A 27,295-nucleotide genomic window follows, 5' to 3' on the forward strand; every position below is an offset into this window, starting at 1 on the left:
CCCCTTTTGCTGTACTTGAAAACAATTGTAAAAGTTGCATTTGGTCTTTAATTCTAAAGCATTTAATTGGATTTTGCCACTTTCGAGCAGGCACAATGCCTCGAGCTGCCGCTGCCGCTGCTGCTGTTGACTGCTGGCTGTTGCCACACTGTTGCCACACTGTTGTTCACTCTTCCATGTTGACTGTGGACTGTGTGTGTGCGATAAGTTTTTCCTCATAATTCAATTGTCCGCACACAAGCTCATCTCATCTCGTGTGGCGCCCAGTTGTAAACGATGCTTCAGCATCAGCTTCAGCTTTATTTTCATTTTCAAACACAACTCAATTTCGCAATTGAGCGCTCTAGTGGGCACGGGGTACGACTCGTATATACCCTGGCCTAGAGGCCTTGCTGTTGTTTCTGCTGCGATAAGGCTTTACACAGTTGCATATATCTATGTGATATATCCCTTCCACAGCTCTCTGAGTACGGCTCATTTGCTCGTAAATAACTTGGATACGGGATGTACGATTTTAGTGAACTTTACAGAGCAGAAATATGATATCTAAATGTGCCTATATGCCTAGATTAAAGACTCTAGTAAACATAGAAAATGGAACATATTCGTAAATCTTGTAGATATACATATTGCTTATGTATGGAACGTCTAAAATATTTGTAGTTTTGAATTGATGACTTCATTAGACATAGAAAATCGCAAATATACGTAAGTCTTGTTGTGGAAAGTCTAAAATATTTATAATTGTTGGCTTTACTGAACATAGAAAATCGAAAATATACGTAAGTCTTGTTGTGTAAAGTCTAAAATATTCACAATTCTTAATTGTTGGCTTTACTGAACATAGAAAATCGAAAATGTTCATAATCTTTGTACTCCATCCAGAGAACATGGAAAACTAACTTGGGCAACTGAAACTCGTTTAAGGACAACCAAATGCAATCAAAGGTTGATTCGAAGGTTCTTTTGATTGCAAATCGAGTCTCGAGTAATTAGACGGCAATAAATATATTTTGTTTTAACAATATTAGTTTCAGTTTGATTGGAGCCTAGGTTCGGGCCATGGCTGGAACGAATGCTAATTGAGTTTGCTTTGCTCTCATGATTGAGAGCAGAGAGAGTAAGAGAGCAGGAGGCGAAGGCTTAAATGCTTTGGCCATTTATATTTCATTAATAGAATCTAATCTTGATTGTTTTTGCCATCGAATGCGAGCGAACGACGTACGAATTGAATTGCAAATGAAGTTGAAATGCTTCTGACATGCAATTGACGCTATTAAATGTAAAGGCAACCGCTTTTTTATCTCCCTCTCTCTCTCTCTCTCTCTCTCTCTCTCTCTCTCTCTCTTGCTGTTTTCCAGCTCAATGGCAATGCAAATGCCAAATGCGGTTGCAATCGATAAACAGCAGCCAGAGGAGGAGAAGACACACAGAGAGAGAGAGTGAGAGAGAGAGAGAGAGAGAGAGAGTGAGAGAGAGAGAGTGAGATAGAGGGGTACAAATAGAGATGGGAAGAGACAGATAGAGCCAGGTAGTGCTATGCCAAAGCCATTTTTAAGAACTTCAGCAACAGCAGCAGTTGCAGTTGCAGCAACAGCAACAACAACAACAACAGCAACAACTACTGCATTTAATGAGCTGTAAACGCATTCACAAAGCTCCACGCTTGTCGCCTGGCACCTGGCCAACTACAACAATAACAAGAAGAAGAACTAGAACAAGAATAACAACAATAAGTGGAAGAAGAAAAACTGCGCCAGCTTCAGCCGCAAATTGCGTTCATTACGTGTATAAATTGTGCTCTTTATTATACCCTGCACTCATTGGCAATGTATTCAGATGGGCATGATGCGTCGAGCGGGAAAATGAGTGGATGAGACGGCAACAGAAGGTGGGTCAGATCCATAGAGTTACTATATATATATATATATATATAGATATGAGAATGAAAAGTTGATTCAATCTAATTAAGTTTTACTGTTCTTCCATCCATCGTCCATCTCTATCTGTTCTAGTCTTTGACTATCTATGTCTTTGCTTCTCTATTGGCCTGTCAATTTGTCCGTCTATCTCAATGCTTGCTCAATATGATTCTCTAACATTATGTCTGTTGAACTGTCTGTTAATGTGTTTGACAATCTGCATGTTATTCTGCCTGTCAAACGGCTTGTCTACCTGTCGATTTGTTTGCCAATATGTCAGCCAGTTTGTCTATCGATCTATCTGTGAATCTTTTTAACAATATGTCTGGCCTTTGGTCTGTCAATGTGTCTAACAATCTGTTAATCTGTCTACCTAACTGTATACCGGTTGATCTTACTACAATATCTGTCAATCTGGCTGTTGATATTTCTGTCTATCGGCGCAACTTTCTGTCAAACTGACTGTCAAACTGTCTATTCGTCTGTTAAAATTTCTATCAGCCTGTCAATTCGTTTAATAATCTGTCTATGAGTTTATCTATAAATCTGTTTTTCTATCCGTCTGTCAATCTGTCTGTCAATCTGTCTGTCAATCTGCCTACTAGTCTGTTAATGTGTCTGCCAATCTATCGATTTGTCTATCAATCTGTCTACCAAACTATCTGTTAATCTGTCTATCAATTTGTCAATCCGTTTTTCAATCTGTCTCTCCGTCTGTCAATCAGTCAGCCAAAGTGACTGACAATCCGCCTATCAGTCTGTCTATCCAACTGTCAATATTTCTGCCAAACTGTCTATCAATCTACTTCTCAATCTCTCTGTCAATCTGAGTATCAATCTGTCTGTCAATCTGCCTGTCAATCTCTGTATCAATCTGTGTCAGTCGGTCAATCTGCCTCTCAATCTGTCTATCAATCTGAGTATCAATCTGTGTCTGTCTGTCAATCTGAATATCAATCGATGGCAGTCTGTCAATCTGCCTGTCAATCTCTGCATCAATCTGTCTATCAATCTGAGTATCAATCTGTGTCTGTTTGTCAATCTGAATATCAATCTATGTCAGTCTGTCAATATGTCTAGTTGTCGGTCAATCTACTCTTAAATTTATCAGCCAAACAGTCTATCAATCTGACTTTTCTGTCAATCTGCCTCTCAATCTGTCTATCAATCTGAGTATCAATCTGTGTCTGTCTTTCAATCTGAATATGAATCTATGTCTGCCAATCTGTCTGTCAAACTGATTGTCAATATGTCTAGTTGTCTGTCAATCTACTGTCTATCAATCTGATTTTTCTGTCAATCGTTTCTGTCAATCTGTCTATCAATCTGTCTGTCGATCCGTCTGTCAATCTGTCTGCCCAACTGCCTGTCCATCGGTCTGTCTGTCTCTATCTGTCCGCCCCGTCAATCTCTTCACCTGCCCCTACACCACACTACACTACACACTGGGTATTTCCTAGTCTTACACTGCCTACTAAAACACTCTAACTTGTTGTTGTTTTGTCATGGCGATTGTCACACCTTTTTATTGGCCAAGTCGCATTAATGGCTAATGAAGGCAGCAACAACAATGGCCGATACGCTCACAATGGTCATAATAAGTGAACAATTCACAATTGTTGTCACTAAGCGCTGACTTTTCGAGTGTGTGTGTGCGTGTGTGTGTGTGAAAATTTATGATGTGTCCGCAGCAGCAAAAGCATTTTGGCCATGTTCGGCGTGCCTGAGGCTCAAACTGTTGGCACAGTTGCCACTTGCACATACACACACACACACACACACACACACACACACACACACACGTACACATTTATACAGCACCAGCACATGGCAATTAATTTCGTTTTATTTTTGGGCCGTAATTTCTTGGAATGAGCCAAGTCGGCTCCATTGCCATGATGATATATATGTATGTATATGTATGTATGTGTATGCATGTGTATCTATGTATGTATATATGCGTATTATATTAAATTGGAATTGCCAGCAAGTTAAATGAAATATTGTCAATTGACAGGCAAAGCCAGCTCCTTCTTCTTCTTTTTCTTCTTCACACACACACACACACACACTTTTATGTGTGTGTCTATGTATGTATATAGGTGCATTTAGCAGTTGAAATAACAATTGGAATATGCTTGATATTGCCCATTATAGAAAATAATTAGTAGAAAATATTGAAGCAAATGGCGTATAATTAATTTGCAACATTTTACTATCGATATAACGATACACCTAGACATACATATATATCTGTATTTATGTATGTGCATATTTACCTAATTTAATTGGGCAATTTCTTGGCTTTCCTTTACCATGATTAGTTTCACAATTTTGTTTCTGCTTGCTAAAATTCCAATTTAATTTGAGCTCATACTCATTTATAATGTAGTTAGTTTTGCATGTTTGCATTAGGTATACATTTATAGAATTCTCGTTAAGTCTGTTTGTTTTGAGAAATTCCATTTTAGTTCAGAGAAATTCCATTTGATTGTTGTTAAAAATAAAAAAATTAGTTAATTAGGTGAAATTAATTCGACTTGGAATTCTCACTAGAAAAAGAGTAAGGGGAAGCATTTATAGCTCGATGATAATAAAAATCGATAACTTACTAGTCTATTGACATCGATACTTAACTTCTTCTACTTAACTTCTTTGCTTAGCTAGTCTTATATGTAAGAATCAAGTTCTCTTATCTCGCCTTGGCTAGAGACCCAAGTTAAGCAATTTTTATTTCACTTTTTAATCGAACTATCGATCGCTGAACTTGAACAAAAAGAAAAGATTCCAATTAATTCTTTTATTTTTCTTTTTTTCTTTCTGTTTTCTCATAATTATTTTGATAATATTTTCAGCTAATTGAATTTTTGCCCATATTCCACTAACATCCATTTAATGTATCATAAATTTCAGTCCATAATTGGCATTTTTTTTCTCAGAAACTGAGCAGTTATTAGATTAATTGTGCGGCTCATGGCTCCACTTTATCAATTGCCCAGCGAAAAACTTTACAATTCGATTAAAATGTAAAATTTGTATAAATTATATTTGCAGAGATTTTTTTATGCAGAGCTTATAACGAAATTGGATTGTTAACAAAGTGCTTACATGTGTTTTGCTTTTTTGTTGTTGTTTTTTCTTGTTGTTTATAAATGTGTTCAGTGGCAGAGGCGCAGGCAAAGTGGGCGTGTGCGAGCCATAAAGCAAACAAATGACAAGGGTCAACGGGAAATGGCCCTCGAGCGACATTTGCAGTCAAACAATTTGCAATATTGATGATGGGGACAACGTACAGCACTGACAGATAGAGAGCGAGAGAGAGAGAGAGAGAGCGGGAGAGAGAGAGAGAGACAGGAGCATGGTGAACTTGAATGGATTTTGAAACAGAGTTTGCCATTGGCACACACAACTTATGTCATTATGATGAGCTCTGGTCCCCAATCATTTATAACGCCCCTCTAGTTCCATTGTGTTTGCACTAGACGCGTGCCAGTGTTGGCTAATTATTAATGAAATGCAAAGCGCGAACTGTTTAGCCAGCGCCTGTTCGTGCGGTTAATTCGAGTTGGCTCACAGCTATCGGCCGTTGGCCAAGGCTTTTTAGCTTTTCTCTTTTCGCTTAACGGCATTCCGTTTGTCTTTCTGCATTGGCAAATTGATGGCTCACTTATTTTTATTTATAGGCCCAGCCTGGGCTTAATCTTAGCTCATCTGTTCAGTCGACGTTGTTTCAGGCGACTGCACAATGCACTCTTCGCAGTTCACTTCAGGTCAGATTATTTATCTAACTATCTATATATATATTTTGTAACTTTTGCTGACTTGAGTTCTTGTTTCGCAATCCTCAAAAAAAAATCAAGGTTTCATATAATAAAATGTTTGTGCTATCTGTGTAGGTTGCTCAACAGTCTTCAGCTTCTATTATCATCCGATTTCGTTTTCGTTTTCGCCTTGTTTCTCTTGTTCAGCTTGAATCATTTGGGAATTTCAAGGCTGCAGTGTTGGTAAACAGCGCAAAAGCGTGTGAAAGTAATGTTACATTGTGTGTGCTAGGGCAGTACATAGAGAGCGAGAAAAATCAATTACTATATACATACATAAATATATATATATATATATATTTCTATTTATATATACTCAACTTATATTGTATATTGGTATATAACTCAACTACACCCTTACACTGCACTACCAAGCTGTCGTGGAATGATGTCATACGATTCGCTTTTGCAAAATCTGATATGTATATTATTTAATTGACCCTGTAATATAAGGCTTCCGATTTAATTAAAACTTGCCTCAGCAGTTACTCACATAGTGCATGTTTTCGATTTCCGATTTTTCTCTAAATTGAAAAGAGCTTGAGTAAAAAGTATATAAGCACATGAATTTGTTATGTTATGCAGACTTTTAGATCTTAGCATGCATGAGATAGTTTTATAAGTTTAAGGCATTTAATCGATAACAGGATTTGAACAGGATTAGTTATCGATGTGTATCGAAATCGATATGCGAGTGCTATACAAGGGCAACAGAAAATTTCCTATGATATTTCATCATTTATACAATAATTTTAATATAGCAAAAAATGGTGCATAATAAAGATATTTACTCTACTCTAATAATAAATATTAATTATTAAATTTTAACCCTGACATATTAAGCCTCAATCTAAGCCACAAAAAGCCAAATAAAAATTCAATATTTAAATAGATATTCAACATTACATAGCATTACTTTAAATTTTTATATAATAAAAATTTTGAGGGCTTTCGCTCGAATGATTTTCAATTCGCATTTGACCAAAAGCCGAACTCAAATTGTCAGTCGATTTTGATCTCCGGCTTAGTTGGCATAGCCGGATGATGGCTGACACGCCTACGCCCACGCCCACGCCTACGCCCACGCCTACGCCACGGCAATGACATGGCACTGCTGAATGAAGGTCAGTTGGCGCTGCTGCTGCGCTGCTCTGAAGTTGGCACAAATTGCGATTCAACGCATAATTATGATAATTAAAAGGAAATCAGTGCAGTTGCTGGAAGTGTTCTCGGCGCTGCGCTTCCGGCGCTCAACAACTTTTCCACAAAGTTTTCATTCCAGCAAGTCAAAAATGAGTTTCAAGTTTTTTTTTTTTTTCACATACCGCACCGTCCTGCCCCTACACGGCCGCACTCGCTCTTGCTGACAGGAATGATGACAGACATGGCTGATGGCAGCGGATGTGGGCGTGGCTGGGACGATGATAACATTGTGGGGAATGCGTAGCGATTCGCAATTACCTTTCTGGGCTGACAAATTAAATTTAATTTCGAGCATTATAAAAAAGAATTATGAGAGTCGTAAAACATTTTTGACAGCACGGCTCAATTATTTGCCACCGAGCCAAGCCAAGTCAAGTCCAGCACAGCCGAGCCGGGACGAGCCAGGCTCTATAAATTTTATTTGTATTTTATTTATTTATTTATTTTCGTACTTGTGCGTGTGCTCCACGTCAGCCAAACAGCTTTTCAAAGGTAATAAAATGGGGGGCCCTGATGAGGTGGAGTTTGCCTTATTTATGGGCCAAGAGATTTGCACTGAACTTTTGCAAACGCCTTCGACGTAGCAACGTCTCCTCAACTCCGGCCACGGCAACGGCAACGGCGTCGAAGCGGACAGCCTGCTCTTGATAGCACCGCCCGAGGCCGAGGGACAGCCGGAACAGCCGGCAAATGGCAGGAGGCGTTGCCCAATCGATATGGCGAATGGAGTTTATTTATGGCACGCTCATAATGAAATGCCAATCGAAAGTTGTTACGCCTTCAGCCAGTTTATAATTTGCATTTATAAACTCAAAATCTGCGCAATCTGTGCTCTGTACTCTGTGCTCTCTCCAACCACTTATACCCATTACGGTCTAGCGCATTCACAAAAGGGTATGCCCACTGCAAAGTCAATCGAAAATCATGGAGCAAGTGTTGCTGCTTGAATACCCTTTCAGGTAGGAGGGGAACAGGCTCGAGATCTCTAACTCTACCCGACTCTACCTTGCTCCACTCTACTCTACCCTGCTCTGCCCTACTCTACTCTACCTGACTCTACCTTGCACTACTTTACTCTGCGCTGATCTGCTCTACTCTACCCGACTTTACTCTACTCTACGCTGCTCTACCCTGATCTGCCCTACTCTACCCGACTCTACCTGGCTCTACTTTACTCTGCGCTGCTCTACCCCGCTCTGCCCTACTCTAGTCTACCCTGCTCTGCCCTACTCTACCCGACTCTACTCTTCTCTACCCTGCTCTACTCTGATCTGCCCTATTCTATCCGACTCTACCCTGCTCTACTCTACTCTACCCGACTCTACCCAACTCCATATAAACATTTTTGTTCTTGTCTAGCCTAGGCTTATAGATATTTGCAATGGAAAAATATATATATATAAATATATACTGGTATATTGGTGTTCCACATATTGGAAGTTTGTATGCAGAAATTCCATATATTCGGAGTTCATATATAGTCAATGTACTAAGAGTACATCTAATGGGAGCCCATATACCAGGGAGTCTACATATATGTTAGCAATTCATATCTGGGCCGCTGTGTACTGATAGTCTATATATTTGGAGTATATATGCTAGGATTATATGCAAGGAATTCGTATACTGTTTATACGCATCCTACATAGTATTTACCTATATAAATCTATATACTGTGGGCTTATATATTGGGATATCATATACTGGGAGTTCATATACTAGAAATACAAGTATATCTATACTATATACTGGGAAATCGAATGTGACAGCGATCGCCCAGCTACTGAAAATCTGTTTATAAGGAATCAATATACTGGGATTAAATATACTGAGAGTCTCAGTATACTGAGAGTCCGTTTCCTGAAAGTCTAAAGAATTTGATATTTCGGAAACAGTAAATTCAGCCAATTCCGGGTCAATTGCCCGAACGTACCCAAAGTGTCACATACCCTATTGGCCCGATTTGGGTTCACTTTTATTTATGAATTTTGCAAATGAGCTGCGACAACATAAAATGCGGAGCAACAGCGCCCAAGGACAAAGCCAGAGACAAAGAGAAAGACAAAGGCAAAGGCAAAGACAAACACACAAAATTACATTTTCCTATTTGTAATTTTATGCGTTGTTGCTATAGTTGAGACGTGGAGCCGCTAAGGGGTTGTCGGCTGTTCGCTGGCATAAAGTATGTGGCCCGTTTGGCAGTTATTTTTGGGCCACTTGTTTATCTACGGCTCATAAAAGCAATTAAATGAGCCTAGGAAAAGGACTTCGCTTAATCCTTTTTGCCTATTTTTTTTTTATTTTGATATGTACATTTTCCTTGGCAGCTACAAAGGATACGCCCAGACAAAGGACATTTGCATACTTAATTAACTTGCTGCAAATATTGAGGCGTTCCCGGCCTCGCTGCGCAACAACGCCTTAGACCAAAGACTTTATATTAATTACAATACATAAATTCGATGACTGATTGTAAGTGTATTAAATATATAAACATATACATACATATCTGTATATAGAGCATTTAACCTTAACTGAAAGTCAAGCTCGAATTCGGGTCTGAGTCGCTCGTAACTCCCACAAGTCTGTCTAATGTCATCATAAAAGTAATTTCAAAGTTTTCTTTGGATACAATTTACATGCACTTAAATAATGAATGGCATAAATGAACATTGTATTAGATTAGTTAGTCTAATCGGATTATCATATTATCACATTTTCATGCTCAAACGTTGTTAAATTTCAAAGAGAGTTTTTTTTCGGTGCGGAAGAACAGAAAAACGAAACTTCAAAGTGAAGCAAATTTATAGAAGATGAGGCCGTAATGCTTTGGTAGAAATGAGCTCCAAAGACGTATGGCTGAAGTGAACTATATAATAAACATGCTGGGATTATAACAGAGCTATTTAGAGATTTGTAAATTATTTAAAATAACATTGAGGTATGAATGCGAGGTCGTAGATAGCAACAATAGTAAAAGTAGTAGAAATAGTAGTATGTGGTGCAGAAGTGGTAATGTAAATAGTAGTAGCTGTTGTAATAAAGTAAAAGTAGGACGAATAGTAATCGTAGTAGTATTAATAGTAATGGTAGTAGTAGGTAGAATGAATAATATGAATAGTAGTAGTAGAAAAATAGTAGCAGTAATAATAGTAGTTCTAGTAGTAGATAAAATGAATAGTATGAATAGTAGTAGTAATTCTAGTAGCCGTAAAGGAATGAAGAGTATGAATAGTACTAGTAGTAGAAACAGTAGTAGTTGTCGTAGTAAAAGGAATTAAGCATGGTAGTAGTAGTCGAATTAATAATAGTTTGCATAGAAGGATAAGATATAAAAATGGTAGTAGTAGTTGAAATAGTAGTAGTTGTAGTAAAAGGAATAGAATAAAGAATAGTAGTAGTAGTTGAAATAGTAGTGGAATTAATAGTCGTTTTAGTTGAAGCAATAATAGTACCAGTAGAAATAGGAGTAGATGTAACTAAAAGTAGAAATAGTTGATGTATGTGTATCTATAATAGTAGTAGTAGTAGAAATAGTAGTATATGTAATGCTAGTCGTAGTAGTAGATGTAGTAGTAGTAGTAGTAGTCAAAGGAATAATATAAATAGTAGTAAAAGAAATAGTAGTAGTAAAGGTAATAGTAGTAGTAGAAATAGTAGTAGATGTAATGCTAGTCGTAGTAGTGGAACGAATAATAGTCAAACGAATAATATTAATAGTAGTAAATTAAATAGTAGCAGTAAAGGTAATAGTAGTAGTGGGAATAGCAGTAGTAAAAATATATTTGTATAGTAATAGGATTAAAGTAAATAGTAGTAGAAAGTTGATGAGGAACAGCAGTAGCAAAAAGAGAACGAGTTGTAATAGTAGGATTATTAGTAGAAGTAGTGAATGGAGGTAGTAGTAGTAGCTGTAGTAGAAGAAGGAATATTAATTGTACTAGTAAGAATAGAAAGAGTATTTGTTGTGTAAATAGTAGTATCAACAGTGTAGCAGTATAGTAGTAGAATAGATGTCAGATAGATATGATTATAGTTCGTTTCTTGGACTTTCTCTTTCGACTCACTTCCGATTCCAATTAACAATTTAAATGGATAATATGATATTGGATTGTAGTTCAGATGAGTTAATTAGCGGAGGTCTATTGTTATAAATTGCATTTGCCACCATCCATATTTTGTATATTTTTGATTCATTTCCCCCGCTGTCAATATAATTCGATAAGTAAGTAAACGTTTCCTGCTGCGCCCCAGATTAACGCAGGCTTCGAGTGCCCTTGGGCTGGGGCATTAACAAACAATGAGAAAGCCAAATATGCCAAGCAATTTTGGCCGCAAACTTGTGCAAATTGTGTGAAATGAGCCACAGAGAGAGAGAGAGAGAGAGGGGGGAAGAGAAAGAGAGCGAGAGAGAGAGAGGACTAAGGGCACATTATGCAGTGTGTAATTATGTAATTATTACAAACAACAAGCTGCGCGCTTCAACGCCTCTGGCTGCTTGGCTCCGCATCCCGTTATGCCGCCATTCCGCCATACCGCATCCTTTTGATGGACTTACCTCATCCTTGGGCACCAGCGTCACCTTCTTGATGGTGGGTGCACTATTATTAACGACAACTGTTTCCCGCTTAACCGATGGCCGCTTGAGAGCCGAGTGCGGCTTTTGTATTTCGACCATGTTTCGCTTTATTGCTTTTGCTGCTGTTTGCTGTTGCTGTTGTTGTTGTTGTTGTTGAGTTTGATATTAATGATGGTAATGCTAATGCTAATGCCACCGATGATGGGCTTTTCAAATGCCTGCACATCGCGCCTTTAGACTCTGAGTCAATGTCAACTCGAAAGGCTCATTAATCACAAAGGCTGGCCGCCGAATGGGCGTGGCGTTGCGAATTAGCCACGCTCATCAGGCGCTCAGATTTTGTGTTGGCCTTTAATGAGCTGTTTATGCAGTGCATACGACATTTATGCTCCCTTCTTGTCTCTTTATTTTGGGCAATAAATTTTTGTTACAAATGAAATTTGCATAATCGCAAGCGCCCCAAAAGGGAGCCAAACTGAACTGAACTGAACTGAGCTGAGCTGAGCTGAGCTGAGCTCTTATGAGGGCGTTGATCATTATGATGCTGGCTGACTGTCGTTGGCTGGCTTTTGACTGGTTACTGATTCAATTTGCTTGGCAAGTTTGCCCTGCCGTGTTTGCCGCAGATAAACGACTTAGTCAAATGCCAAAAATTGAATTAGGCAGCGCGCGTATGTGGCAAGCTGCGAAGCTCTTGGCATTAGCATAAGCAGAGTCAAGTCGACAGCTGGTGGAACTTGCTGGATTACAAGCGGCGGCATATCAGCTTGGCATAGTAGTAGTAGTAGCAGTAGTAGTAGTAGTAGTAGTTTCAGTTTAACCCCGACAAGCGCCACGAACTTGACGTATTGCGATTTGCATATTGTATTTGAGCGAAAGTTTGCTTCACTGGTGGTTGCTGGGGTTGGTGCTGCTGCAGGCGGTTGCTCACATTAGTACACACACACACACACACACACACACACAGAGAGCCACAACTGCCCACACATGGCCTATGCAAATGTTTGCCTCGCACAACAGTGCGTATGATTGATGTGCTTAAAGGACTCTGCTCAAACAGTTGTTGCGGCTGCTGCTCCAGCTCCAGCCGCTGCGGGTGCTTGTTTGCATAGGTCGAATTCAATAGAAGAAACGCAAAAGAAAGGCAAAAAACTTGCTCCATTCAAATTGCTCTTAAGCAACTGTTCGAGATCTAAGCATGCGGCAATTCTCTAGTGGACCCGCATTGGGCCGGCCAATGATATGGAAGGATATCGCACATGCATGAGCTGACACAAGAAAATAAAATCAGAATGGGCGCAAAACTAAAAAGCAGCGATGAAATTCCTAGCATGCACACACCGAGATAACCTATAAATGATGCCAGGTTCTTCGATTCGATTCGAATTCAGCTTGTTGGCGATTTTTTCGTAGCATACTTTTTGGGGCATTCGATTTTTTTTCGTTATACGATGGAGTTTATATGGTTTGAGTGGAAATAACAAATGAAAGTGCCGTTAGTAAGCGGTTATATGTGATTTATAAATATGCATATAGTTATATATATATATATATATATATATATATATATATATATATATAGTCTATCGATGACTGGGCCAATGCTTGCAGCTGTAGCTATCTAAGTGCTCTGCACATAGACGTACATACATATATCAATGTCTTGCCACATTGAATAAATGGTCTCTCTCTATATATATATTTGTTATGTTGGTTCACAGATAGTTGCATTGCCACACACACACACACACACACACATATGCACAGAGGCAAATGCCTGAAGCTGTGTGTAAACAAAGGCAGCAGCAAGTCCTTTTGGCAGCATGATAACAATGACTCGAGCAGCGCTCAAGTCGACTGGGGGCCGGATGCAAGGAGGCAAGCTAAACAGTTGTCTTTCTGTTAGCCAGCATGGCCAAGTGGGCGTATCCAGCAAACACACACACACATTTATATATATATATTCATATATATATATATTGGCAGGCAGCTAGAGCTGGCAGCTGCATTTCAAACAGCTGCTCTTGACGTTGCGCATTTGACACAATTTGCAAGGATGGAAATTAAAAAAATGTTCTTATAGATTTATATGACACACACACACACACGCACACACATACACTCATCGCACATATGTGACTGTGTGCAGCTGTTGTTATTAATTTGTTGCCCATGAGCCACACTTTCGCTTGTGTTCATTGTTTTTGTTTGTAAAGAAAGGCGGCATGAATGGCGTAACGTACACACACATGCACACACGCACACGCCTGGTAATAATAATAATAATAATAACAGTAACAGCAAGAGCAACAACAGCTGTTTAGCAGCAACAACAACAACAACAACAACAAAGCGACAGCAGCTTGTGGCAGCCAATGAAATATTTTTCCCATTTTCTTTTTTTTTTTTTTTACATTTTACCACCTTTGTGTTACTGTTTGTTTTTCCTTTTTTTTTATGATTATTATTATTTTGAATTTTCGCGAGCCTCTTTCGTTGCGTCGCGCGTTTTGTTTTTTATATTTAATGGAAATTTTCGAATTAACTTTAACATAATTTCTTTTGCTTTATTTTATATATATATTTTTTTCAATGATTTTCAAAAGTTTTGTGTTTGCTTGGCTTACAAACTTTTTTGTTTTGCTTTTCTTTTGCTCTTTTTTTTTTTTGTCTTGTGGTCTACACAGCCAAAATAACAACAACAGAAAAAAAAAACCAAATAATAATAAAGTGAAGCTTGAGTAGAGAGTGTGTGTGAAGAGAGAGGCGAACGCAACGAACGCTTCCGTGCGGAAGTCAGGCGACGACTGAAAGTGAAACTGAATGAAACACGCTTAACTGGAAATCTGCGTCTGCGTGTGTGTGAATTGGCCACTTTGTGTATGTGTGTGTATGTGTGTAGGTGTGTGTGTATATATGGGTCGTCGCGACCGGCGGACAGGCAAAGTTTGTAAGAAACGCTTTCAGTTGGCGTCGTTGTTGTTATTGTTTACCTTTTGGGCACACACACACACACAGCCGTAGACACACACATATACATACAGAGTCGCACAGTTTTGGCGTTCTGCAAACGACTTTCGTGTGAGCCAGCAATACATTCAAAATATAAACAGCTGCTGGGCGCAGAGCTTTTGAGCTTTTAGCTCAGCTTTTTTAACAGCATTTCTGTAGACTTCAAATGAAATGCCGTAAGCTTTAGCCATAAGCTGCAATGGTCCTCAAATACAAGTGGAATTGAAATTTTGCAGTTTAACGTCTAACAAAATAATTGTTATATATTAAAAAAAAAATTAAGGCACAAAGAGTAAAAACTCGTATTGGCGATTTTCTATTAAAAATTAACTTTTAATTATTAAAATCATTTTTGTTAAATTACTCAAAAATTATGAATTTATTTATTTATGTTTTTTTTTTTTTTTTTTTTTAATATTTTGTTCTAGACAAATTCTAATCGCTAGATACCTAAAAATTAGCAAAACTTTTAATTATTAAAATTAATATTGTTAAATTACTCAAAAATTAGTTATTTATTTATTTATGTTTCCTTTTAAAATATTTTCTTTCTAGACAAATTATAAACGTTACGCTCCCAAAAAATTAGAAAGAAATTGAGTTATTATAATTATTTTTGTTAAATTACTCAAAAATTATTAATTTATTTATTTATGTTTTTTTTTTTTAAATATTTTTTTATAGTTAAATTATAATCGTTACGCTCCCTAAAAATCAGCAAATTTTCTAATTAATTAATTTCAGCCTCATGATTTTATTTTAAGCTTTTAAAAGGATAGACAATATGCTAAATATTTATTTTAAAAAGAAACCCGAAAAAATATTAAAATTTAATATAAGAAATTTAAATAAAATTTCAAATACAGCCTACTTTGCCTAATTGCCGAAAAACTTGTAAAATAGAAAGCTTAAGAAACCGTTGTGTACAGAAACAGCTTTGCCCTTTGTTTCGATACAGCTTGTTAAACTCAAAGCAATTAACAGCTCATATTCAAGTCATAAAAAAGCATTGAGCAGGAAATAAAAGCTCACAGTTTAAGCGTTACAAGCATAAAAAAAGCTTCGGAGAATGCTTTTAGATTTCAAGTTAAAGAAAGTCCACGTGAAGAAGTACGCCAAGCTTTGCACTCTTTGGATTTCTTAAGGGTACAGCTTTAAGCTCTTCGCTCTTCTTAGCTTTCTAGCTAACGAATGAAAGCATCAGCAAATTGCAGCATAGTTTTTCGAAAATGTAAACAAAAGCTTTGAAGGATTGCAACTGCTTTAACTTGGCCTTTAAGCTGTGGGCCTGCTGCCAAAGCCACAAACTGTTGGCTGTGGCACTGTGCACCGCAAGGCAAACGACAGTTACAGCCACAGCAGGCACCACACGTGACAAGCCATGTTGACTGTGGCAGCCAAGCGTTGCCAGGAGCCGTTAGGAGCCGCCAGGAGTGTTGCCCAAGTCATTCACTTTAACCCAATCGACGCCCTTTCCCCCCCAAATCATCTGTCAATTACATATAAATTGTGCCACCCAAAAAAAGAAAAGCAAATGGGATATATTTACATTTACCCAGGCAACAGCCTCAGGCACTTGTACTATCAGTATACCCTGTAGTCATTAAATGTGCATAATAAGTGGGTATGATGGCTGACTTTGCCTAGCTGAAGTGCAAAGGTAGATCTATTTGAATTATGGGATGTACATGAAATCGATAGGTTATCTTTATGATATCTACATATCTGATATCTGTATGATATAAACATGTTAGCGATTTATTTGAGATCTATTTATCAAATAACCAGATATGTCCATTTGATTTATACGATATCTGCATGAAATCTAATAAGATCTTTAAAAGTTTTATATGAGATCTATATGTGATCTACATCACATCAATATGACATCAACATGAATTGTATATATAAGCTTTATATGTGATATTTATATGAGATTGACATGATATTTATATGAGATTTATATAAAATCTTTATGTTTATAAAACCTATATGACTTCCATATGATATTCATATGAGAGCTATATGATATCTACACTCACATATCAAATTTATATAATATATCTACGATATTCAGATAGATATACATTAGAATGCCGATAATTTGAAAAGGGTTTCTTTCGATTTACACAAAAATTCAAACTATCGAGAATCATTGAGAACGATTTTTTTTTTTTCAAGGGGACAGAATCTTATTTCGATATAGAGGGGTGCAAATTATTGAGACATGACATATGATACTATGATTTATATTTATCTGTGGGATCGATATCTCTATCTAAAAAATATATGAGACTTTTATGACATTTATATGATATCCATATATCATCTATTTGACATCTATATAAAGTCTATGAGACTTATCTAACAACTATCTTTATGAGATCTATAGTATAGATGTATAGAGTATACAGTTTAGATATATCGTAACTCATGCTGTCATCACGTTGATGTCAGATTTGTCGACTCGCGTACTACAGGGTATGCATCAGTCGTGCCACCCGCTGCCCACTGCGCACTGCTCACGCCTTTCTGTTTGTTTATTGCCTCCCAGGTAATGTGGATGCTGCTGTTATTGTGTTTGCCTCGAATTGCCGAAGCTGTTGAAGCTGTCACATTGTCGCAGCGGCGCTGAAATGTTGCAAAATTCATGGGAAATCAACACCTAGGCAACACCAGCTGAGGCATCAACGCAATTTTCCTGCCCGGCATTTCGTTTTATATCCATTACTTCGAAGTTGTTTTTCTTTTTGAGTGATATTATTTTGATACTCTAACAGAGTTTACTTCATTTGGTGCAGAGAGAGTTGGGCAATGCATTATTATATATCTATATATATCTGATTGATAGCCTCCCTCAACTCCCTTTAGGTCAATCGAGTGCTATATTTGATTGATTTGATTTGCTCCAGCTGGAGAGTGTATTTGCGCTTCGTTGTCTTTCGCATATGCCGTTATTTGCTGTTTTTAGCTGCCTCTCGTTACGGTTCACAGCCTTCGGTTGATTTACTATAATTGTAATCGACAGACGAAATAAAGGCGGCCACAACAAAGGATCTGCACAGGTGCCGGATGAGAAAATACCATCTGCAATTGTTGTGGCAGCAGCCGCTGGGCACGTTCCCAATACAGGATGCTTTATTGCTCGACATCCCTTATGCTAGATATGCTATGGTAATCGGGCTCTAATTCAATCCTCAATCTCATGTCAGAGGTGTGGCACTCTAAGGAGAACCTTTGCCGGGCTGCTATCAAAATTAGTTGTATTGCAGGCAATAACTGTAAATGCTGGAGCACCCTGTATGGCAGCTGTCAGGTGTATTTCTGTTTATGGAGCTGGAGCGTGGTCTTAAGAAAAAAAACAAGGATATTCCAGCTAGCCGAAGTTGACCCACTCAGAGCATGCTCATTCCTATCTGCGTCTATCGATGGCCACGTGCACACACGCACAGTTTCTCCCTATCGGTGTGTGCGTGTGTGTGTGTGCGCATCTGTTAACTTTGGCATTGCATTGGACGTCGGCGTTGGCTGTCGACTTTATTAAAAATGTATGCCATAAAAATTGTGTTTTCATATGCGAGAGATGTTCCTGCATATTTTCACGCTACGCAGCTTTAACCGTGTCTCTCTGTGTGTGTGTGGGTGTCTGTGTTTGTGTGTGTGGGTTCGTGTGCAAGCCCGTAAACAGGAAACGGAAATCAGCATGCAAGCGCACGCAGCAACGGCAACAACAACAACAACAACAACAACAGTTGCTAAGTCTAACGGCAGCTATGTTATTGGTTTTCAATACCCTGTAGTCATAAATAGTGTTCAGTCAAGGGTAGTTTTAAGGCGAAGAAGATGAGGAGCAGGCTTGACCATTATCAGGTATATTAGATATATGTATATATGCTGTAATATATCGTGACAGCTTGAGGATAGAAGAGTTTGTCTGCATGCAAGCTCACTCGGATCATACTATCACGAAAACATTGCAAAAGCTTTCAGCACTACTGTAACAGCATCAGATTCTGTGTTAAATTTTTCTTTTATGTTTTGCTGCTAGTTTTCGCTGTAAGACTCTGCTATTTCTGTTAGAATCTAATGTTAAACTGTGGTATAAGACTCTGTTGATATGATCTGCTCTTAGACTAGCTCTCTGCTGTAAGACTCTGCTGTTAGGGTTAGAGTAAGTTTAACAGCAGAGTTGAACAACAGAATTCTATAACAGCACAGTCCAATAGCAGTCGAATAGCAGAGTATAAAAGCAGGGTCTTTATACTCTGCTATTCGACTCTGCTGCTGGCCTCTGCTGTTAGACTCGATTACAGAATTCTGTTGTTCAACTCTGCTGTTAGACTCTGCTGGGAGACTGCTGTTCAGCGCTGTTGTTAGACTCTGCTATTAGAATCTGGTATAGAACTCTGTTGCTCAACTCTGCTGTTAGACTCTGCTGCTAAGCTCTGTTGAGACTCTGCTGTTCAGTGCTGCTATATAAGACTCTGGTCACTGTTTAGTGCTCTGGTATAGAATTCTGTTGTTCAACTCTGCTGTTAGACTCTGCTGGGAGACTGCTGTTCAGCGCTGTTGTTAGACTCTGCTATTAGAATCTGGTATAGAACTCTGTTGCTTAACTCTGCTGTTAGACACTGCTGCTCAGCTCTGTTGTTACTCTGCTTTTATACTCTGCTGTTAGAATCTAGTTATGCTGTTGCTGTTATGCTCAGCTTCTAATCCCACAGTCTTGCGTCCGATAATGTTGACGATACGATATATATACATATGTAGAGCTGCCCATTATAAATTGCGCTCTGCTCAGCCCCGCATTAACACATTTCTTTATCTTTTATTATCATTATTTCTGCAATTTCTGTATTTGCAGGGTATTAGTGTGTAGATCAGGCTGGAATGCCTAACAACTTGAACTGGTCTTTACGGTTTATGGGATTTTGCTGTATAATTTTTTTTCCGTCTTCTTTTAACCGGCTACATTTTTAACACGACCGCAGTCCGATTTTGGGAGCACAGTTTCCAAGCTTTGTTTAACATGCCATATAACACATGTTATTAACTAATAAGCACAAGAGAGATGGCCATAAAGAGCAGATGCTGGGGCTGAGGGAGATAAGGAGAGCGGGGCAGTCTGAGTAAGACAGAGATAGAGAGCATCAACTTTTATGCATATTTAATGACCAAACGCACACACAAAGCCACTCCCTCTCTCTCTCTCTCTCCGCTCTCTCTCTCTCTCTCTCTCTCTCTCTCTCTCTCTCTCTCTCTGTGTGAGTGCCTTGTGTAACCTGCGTAATATTATGCCAATAAGTATTTATGGCTGTCTTTGGTCGCGTGTTTGCTTGTCATATGTACTTAAGGCCCGACTGAAATTATCATAAATAATTGCCAGCAAATAGAGAAGTATTTAAGTAATCTGAACGCACTCACGTTTACACAAAGTTCTCGTTTAACGCGGGACTAATAAAGTGTAATTGCCTTGGCCCCAGTATTTACAGTGCATTTATGCTCTGGCCCGGAGCGCCTTGGCTGTTCATTTGTTTTTTGTGGGCCCACAGAGAGCATAAAAAAGAAAAACATTCTCGAGCTGGCATTAAATTCAAGATGAAATTCCCTTAAAGGCCCCCATAAAAGCTCGTCACTTGCCAGTTCACAGCTCGGTCTTTGGGCAAATCCATAAATCATATAATGTCTGATTTTTACGATCACGATTTATTTGTTTCGCGGACTTTGAGTGCTACGAAAGAGACAGCGTATGTCTGCTTGCATATGCCCCAACAATGTCCGACTGCAGTTAAATGAGTTTTAGATGAGTTTGAGATGAAGAGTTGAAGGAAAGCGGAGAAATGGGGGTCGAATCGACTGCATGAATATTCGATTATTCATTTGGAAAATTAGGTGAGCTACATCATACTAAGCATTCGGTTGCTATGGGTGTTTTGGGGTTGGCCATAAGCTGGAATCACCTTATCTCATTTTGATATACATATAATCGAGTTATCGATAACTGATGGAATGATTAAGAATAAACTATCAATTCTTTAGGTTTATATTATATTGCCTGAAATACATATATAGACTAGTTTACGCTTGGAGAAACTAATTCTTGTTTGAGTGTGCGAGCATGGAATGAGTTATCGATAAATCGATCTATTACAACAAGCTTGATTGTGAACGAGTTCAGCTCTTGACAAAGAACGGCCGAATCCAGCTCGACTATTTGACTATATTTTATCCAATAATCGATATATTTAAAAAAAAGAAGAAGGCGATTCCTTAGACAAAAGAAAGAAAGACTCACTGTTAATAATTTACGCTTGAGAAAATAAACACCTAAGAAATACCTCATTGATTAAATTCGAGGTTTATAACAGCGAAATGAGTTATCGATAAATCGATAGTCAAAAAGAAAATGAAACGATGCATGCTATGAATGTACACCTTCATTTCTAGAATCTGCCCCGACAATGCACATTTGTGCTCGATAGTATTAGATCTCGCTGCTTGGCATACGAAATAGAGCTCATTGGGAACAAAGTTAATTTATGCGTCAAGTCAACGGCTGGGCGCAACTTTAAGCTGAGTGTTTGCTAAAAATGTGTATCATGAAAATAAAAACATGTGTCAATACATTTGCAGTTTACATAAATACACACACACACATACATGGCTGTCTTTCTGTGTGTGTGTGGGTGTGCATGTGGCCGCTTTTCAGTTGAGCAAAAAGTTTTTACCACCTGCGTTTTTCATTTACATGAGTAAGTTTCCACATTAAACGGAGAGAGGCAGAGCAGATGAAGAGCTGGCAAAAGGAAACAAAAATGAAAATGAAAATGAAAAGCGAAAGCGAAAGCGAAATTATGCCTCTGCCAGCGCAGTGGGCCTCACGTGCTAAATGCTCGAACAGTTCGCTAACATTAAAGGGGCGCAACATCAGCAGCAGCAGCAGCAGGAGTCGGGGCAGCAGCAGTACCAGTAAGGAGGGGCCTTTCGTACACCCGCCGCTAAAGTTTTTGCTCAAAAAGAAAAGGCGCCCAACTTTTCAAAGTATTTTCCGCCAAATTGTGGCACTTCGACGCGGCCCAATGATGCGCACGTGAGCTAACAATTCCTGTCAATTTTCATATCTGTTTTTTTTTTTTTTGATGCCTCATAATATTTATGCGCCGTTATGAATATTCATTAATTTAATTAAAGAGAAAAGAATGCGCGCAAAACATGTGTAAATTGTGTATGAAATCTGCATAAATATTTATTTTGTTATTGACATGCTGATGAGAAGTTGGGCTTGAGACACGACTACGCAATGATCTGCTCGGAATAGTTAGTTGAGGTTATGGTAGTTTATATAACTAGTAGTATATATATATAAAATATATATAACTGCTCTCTAAGGCACGTTAGATTGAATAAAATCAAAAATTTCTATTATAAATTTTGTATAAATTAAAATTTTCTATTTATTTATTTCTTTTATTGTTTAGCTTAAATGATATATGAGTATAGGTACATACTTTCCTATATTAGCAATCTTCCCCTTCGATCAAATCTTCAATGCAGAAACTGCCTTGCCATATGCCTATATAGACATAGAATGGCCTTCAATAAGTGATAGGCCCATAAGAGGCTACAGGGCACATTACTATGGTCAACTATGGAGAGAAAATAACCATGTCGATAGCTACGAGGCTGTCGATAGTTCTCGTGAGTGCGATGATTGTGAATAGCTTAGGCAGAAGAATAAGAACGTGAGGGTAATTTACAAGTAGAAAGCGAAGAAGTTCAAAAGGAAAATAATATAATTAAATAACTAAATAAAATACCCTACAAGAACTTGGCAAAGGAAACCAATATGCCCTTTTACATGTGCTCTAACAGGCATTTGAGTTTAATTTCAATTTTATGGGAATTTAAAGCCATGATTGAAAGAGTTTAATTTGGCTTAAATGTCAAATAATAAAATTGAATAAATGAAATTTAATATATATATATTTTTAAGTACTGAAATTTAATATATATATATTTTTAAGTACTTAAATATACAATAATTATTTTTATTTATTATATATTTATTATATATTATATTATTAAATATAAGTCATGAAAAATTGAATTTTATACAATTCTGTTCTATGAAATCGATCAGAAAATATTTCCAGTCTATAGCGTATTGAGGGTACTTCCCAACCATAAGCTCTTAGCTGTGTTAGCCAAGTTAGGGCTCACGCGGCCATCACTAGACGCGTTAGCTTGAGTCGAGCACAGCTCTTGCTGTTCGCTGGGGCGAATGTGAGGCCCAAAGTTAAATACATAAGCGTCAGTTGATTAGGCTGGCGCCAGTTGGATGGCAGCTGGCAGCTCATGGGCAACGAGTGCCTGTTTATACAGCTAAACATGCGTGCGGCTGCCCGCGGCGGGTATACAGAAGAGCACCGCAGCACCGCAGCACCGCAGCACCGCAGCACCACAGCACCACCAACAACGCCTCAGTTATTAACTTAAGAAAATGGTTTTCAGTGAGCCTCGGCTGTGCCACCTGGAGACGCAGCTGGCGGCGCACTTGAATAATAAGCGTCTATTATCAGGTTGTGTAACGAGCCTAGAAAGATTTACTAGACACACACACACACATACACGCATATGTGTGTGTGTTGACTTGACAGCGTTTGCTACGTCTTATTTTTTTTTCTGCTCTGCTTTTGCCGTTGCCTTTGGCTTTTCTCAATTTATTTCACTTGGGGCTTTCTTTTTTTTTTTTTTGCAGCTGAAGATTTTCGTTTAATGTGCATTGATATTTTATTCATAATTCATTATTTATTGCCCGCTATGAATAATTCATTACTCCTTATCATTATTGTCATTATGCTCGCGATTATTGTTATCATAATTACGTTTGTCATATTAGCATAATATCAATTTGTCAGTCAATCATTTAGTCATTGAGTCATTTTATGCTTATATCATCTTATCGTTATATTATTGTCTCAATATACCAAAATATCAGCATATCAATACTTCAATACCTCAATACTTTAATGCTTAAATACTTGAATACTTCAAAACTTCAATACTTGAGTACTTAAATACTTCAATACTTCAATACTTCTATACTTCTATACTTCTATACTTCTATACTTCTATACTTCTATACTTCTATACTTCTATACTTCTATACTTCTATACTTCTATACTTCTATACTTCTATACTTCTATACTTCTATACTTCAAAACTTCAATACTTGAATACTTAAATACTTAAATACTTCAATACTTCTATACTTCTATACTTCTATACTTCTATACTTCTATACTTCGAAAAAAAGAATGAAAAACTTAATACTTCTAATACTTCTATACTTCTATACTTCTATACTTCTATACTTCTATACTTCTATACTTCTATACTTCTATACTTCTATACTTCTATACTTCTATACTTCTATACTTCTATACTTCTATACTTCTATACTTCTATACTTCTATACTTCTATACTTCTATACTTCTATACTTCTATACTTCTATACTTCTATACTTCTATACTTCTATACTTCTATACTTCTATACTACTATACTTCTATACTTCTATACTTCTATACTTCTATACTTCTATACTTCAATACGTCTATACTTCAATACGTCAATACTTCAATACTGTAATACTTCATACTTCTATACTTCTATACTTCTATACTTCAATACTTCAATACCTCTATACTTCTATACTTCTATGCCTCTATATTTCAATACTTCAGTACTTCAATACTTTGATACTTCTATACTTCAATACATCAATACATCAATACATCAATACATCAATACATCAATACATCAATACATCAGTACATCAATACATCAATATATCAATACTTCATTACTTCAATACTTCAATGCTTCATACTTCTATACTTCAATACTTCAATACTTCAATACTTCAATACTTCAATACTTCAATACTTCAATACTCCAATACTTCAATACTTCAATACTTCAATACTTCAATACATATATCAATATGTCAATATATGAATCATTATGTCATTATTTAATGTTATCATATCATTTTTTGATTTCAAAAAATCTCAGTAAATTTAGGAGAATAATACCTCAACAAGTCAACTTTTTTATGCTTTCGGTATATTCGCTAAAGGCTCCAGAAAGACACAGCTGCGTTGAAATTCGATGAATCAGATGATGCACGATGCAAAGGGAAAGGGATCATAATGATTATCGTTATTATTGTGAATATTATTATCAATATTATGACAGTTATAAACAGCGTTTGGCGTATTTCATGCAATTTTACCATTGACTATCTACCCAAACCATCTCAGCTGTCAGCTCTTCTGCACTATTTTCAGCTTTTGGTGTGAAAAAAAATGGCGGAGCAGAAACAATTTCGAAGGCCATTTGTTTTTGATGAGGAGGACTGGGGGATACGAGGGGAGGGCGTGCTTAATAATACATAATTCAAAGGTCGCCAATCAGCTGTGGGTGTGTGTGTGTGTGGGTGTATGTGTGTGTGAGTGTATGTGTGTGTGTGTGTGGGTGTATGTGTGTGTGTGTGTGGTTGTATTCATGCAGCTCTGTTTGTTTATAGCATTATGCAGAAGCAGCAGCCAAATGTGCTGCAAAAGTTTAATTGAGTTTTGGTAGTTTGCATTTATTTTTCGGCTTTACTTTTTATTATTATTATTATTTTTTTGCCAGCTGCGTCTGGCGCCTGGCTCAAGGCAAACGACATATATAATATATAATTGATATATTACTGAAAAGTCATAAATTGTTGAGCTTCCCCGTAAATGAAGCTGAATGGCTTCTCGCTCCACAATCAATCCAAGCCACTTTCTGAAGCTCCGCATTACTTCAGTCGCAGCTCGGCCCGAACTGTGATTTTAATTAAAGTGTGGTTTTCGGATAGTATATATATTTTTTTTATATATTTGCTTAACAATTTACAAAGAAAAAAAAAAATATATATATATATATATTTAAAATTGTAAAGTAGAATAATTTTGTACATTAAGTGCACAGAAATGAATGAAAACAGAAATGAGATTGAAAGTTTTTCAACTCAACACACACACACACACACACACACATAAACACACATATAGTTTTCCAGCTCACGTATACACACACACACACACACACACACACACACACACACGCACACACTAATACACACTAATACACACACTCACATAAAATTCAATTAGAGTTTTCTGTTCTTTCATCAGCTGCCTTTGCTTTCACAACTTGCCCCGCCCACATCTTACGCCCACGCGCCCACTGAGCTGCCCCGGCCACATTTGCTTGAGCGGCAGCTCGCTGCCTCAGCCATTGCCATGCTCACTTTGGTCCTGGCTATTTGCTTTCATTTGCCTTACATAGAGAGTATCCTTGCGTACTCCGGCAGCGCTTTGGGGCGCTCACACAGCGTGAAATTGTGCTTGGCTGGAGGGAGCGAGAGCGAGAGGGAGAGAGAGCGGGCTAGCTGCCAGCCGTATGCTTACCTGCAAAGATATAGATACAGAAGATACACAGTTAAAGAGCGAGTTTTTTCTTTCATTTCTGTTTTTTTTTTTTCTCTTTTTTTTTGGTTATAAACATAAAGCCAAATTAATCATGACAGCGCGTCATAAAAATAAGCGCAAATGTCGTTCGCTTCGTTCGTTCGTTCCACCTTTTTTTGCTGACTTCCCAATTCGTATGCCCAATACGTAATGAAATCACGTGCTAATCGCATCTATTCCTGAGCAGAGCATTTCCGTTCACAGCGTCAATACTTAAAGCTTATGATATAATAAATGAAATTTTTGAAATTTCACTTTCGAATTTAGAGTGTTAAACTTTTTTTTTATATGTATATATTTAAATATAATATTTACAGAATTTTTATTGGATATGACAAGTTTATATAGATAAATATATAGGTATGTATATAGAAATATATCGATTTGACACTCTTCCAAAGGGCGCATACATGTATGCATATCCGTCATATCTTATTGTTCTTGAGTATATGTATACTCAAAATTGCACATCTCTAGCACTAGCGAGGCTAGTTATATCACTGCTGATTTTGGGTAATTGATAGAGAAGGCCTTAAGTAACTCATCAGTATAATTTTGAAGATCTAGCTCTACTACTCTACTCTAATGCTAATTTAGGATCTAAACACTTGTGCTGTTTGCCATGATGTTCAAAAGACATAAAATATATTCAACTTGATCTCAAGGATCAGCTTAGTTAAAGAAATATCATAAAATTCTGAAACTTGTTAGCTAAAAGCGTGAACAAAATTTTGGAAAATACTTAAAGAGCTATAAAACTCCGTAAGGGAAAACAAATAAATTAGTCAAATATTTTAAAAAAGTATAGATATAGTATAAAGTATAGTCTCTTTGATCAATAGTCTCTAAATAGTCATTATTCAATATATAGTCTCTGATTAATATACTATATATCGATATTTAAAAAGAAATAGACCCCCATATGGATCATAAGGGCTTACAAAAAATTGCTGTTCGATATATCAACATTTTTTCGTATGCAACTTTAGAATCTAGATCGATGGCATTACTTCTTGCGAATCATAGAGTATTTCTTAGCCTGAAATCATTCAAGCAATGCAGCAGCTAGAGTTGAGCAAATCTGAGAGTACAAATCGATAATCTCAGCTGCCAGAAATGAATAAAACTCCAGTTACACATTCAGTCAAAGTTCGAAAATAGTCGCCCAGCATCAAATGACCAATGCCCAA

The 27,295-nt window shown here is 37.4% G+C and overlaps 1 protein-coding gene across 3 annotated transcripts in view; it reads right to left on the minus strand.

Annotated features, from left to right (window-relative positions):
* Positions 1-27,295, minus strand: part of LOC115565476 (inactive dipeptidyl peptidase 10) — a 181,940-nt gene that overhangs the window by 31,704 nt on the left and 122,941 nt on the right. The window contains exon 1 of one of the 3 annotated variants that reach the window (XM_089264044.1): positions 11,505-11,699. The exons of the other annotated variants lie outside the window; for them this stretch is intronic. Within the exon in view, the coding sequence (XP_089120170.1) occupies positions 11,505-11,624 (120 nt within the window). The 5' untranslated portion in view covers positions 11,625-11,699. Of the gene's footprint in view, positions 1-11,504; positions 11,700-27,295 lie in introns of those variants that run through there. 3 annotated transcript variants of the gene reach the window in all.

This window comes from Drosophila navojoa, chromosome X (assembly GCF_054131105.1).
Source record: "Drosophila navojoa isolate 15081-1374.11 chromosome X, UAZ_NAV_1.0, whole genome shotgun sequence".
Taxonomy (NCBI): domain Eukaryota; kingdom Metazoa; phylum Arthropoda; class Insecta; order Diptera; family Drosophilidae; genus Drosophila; species Drosophila navojoa.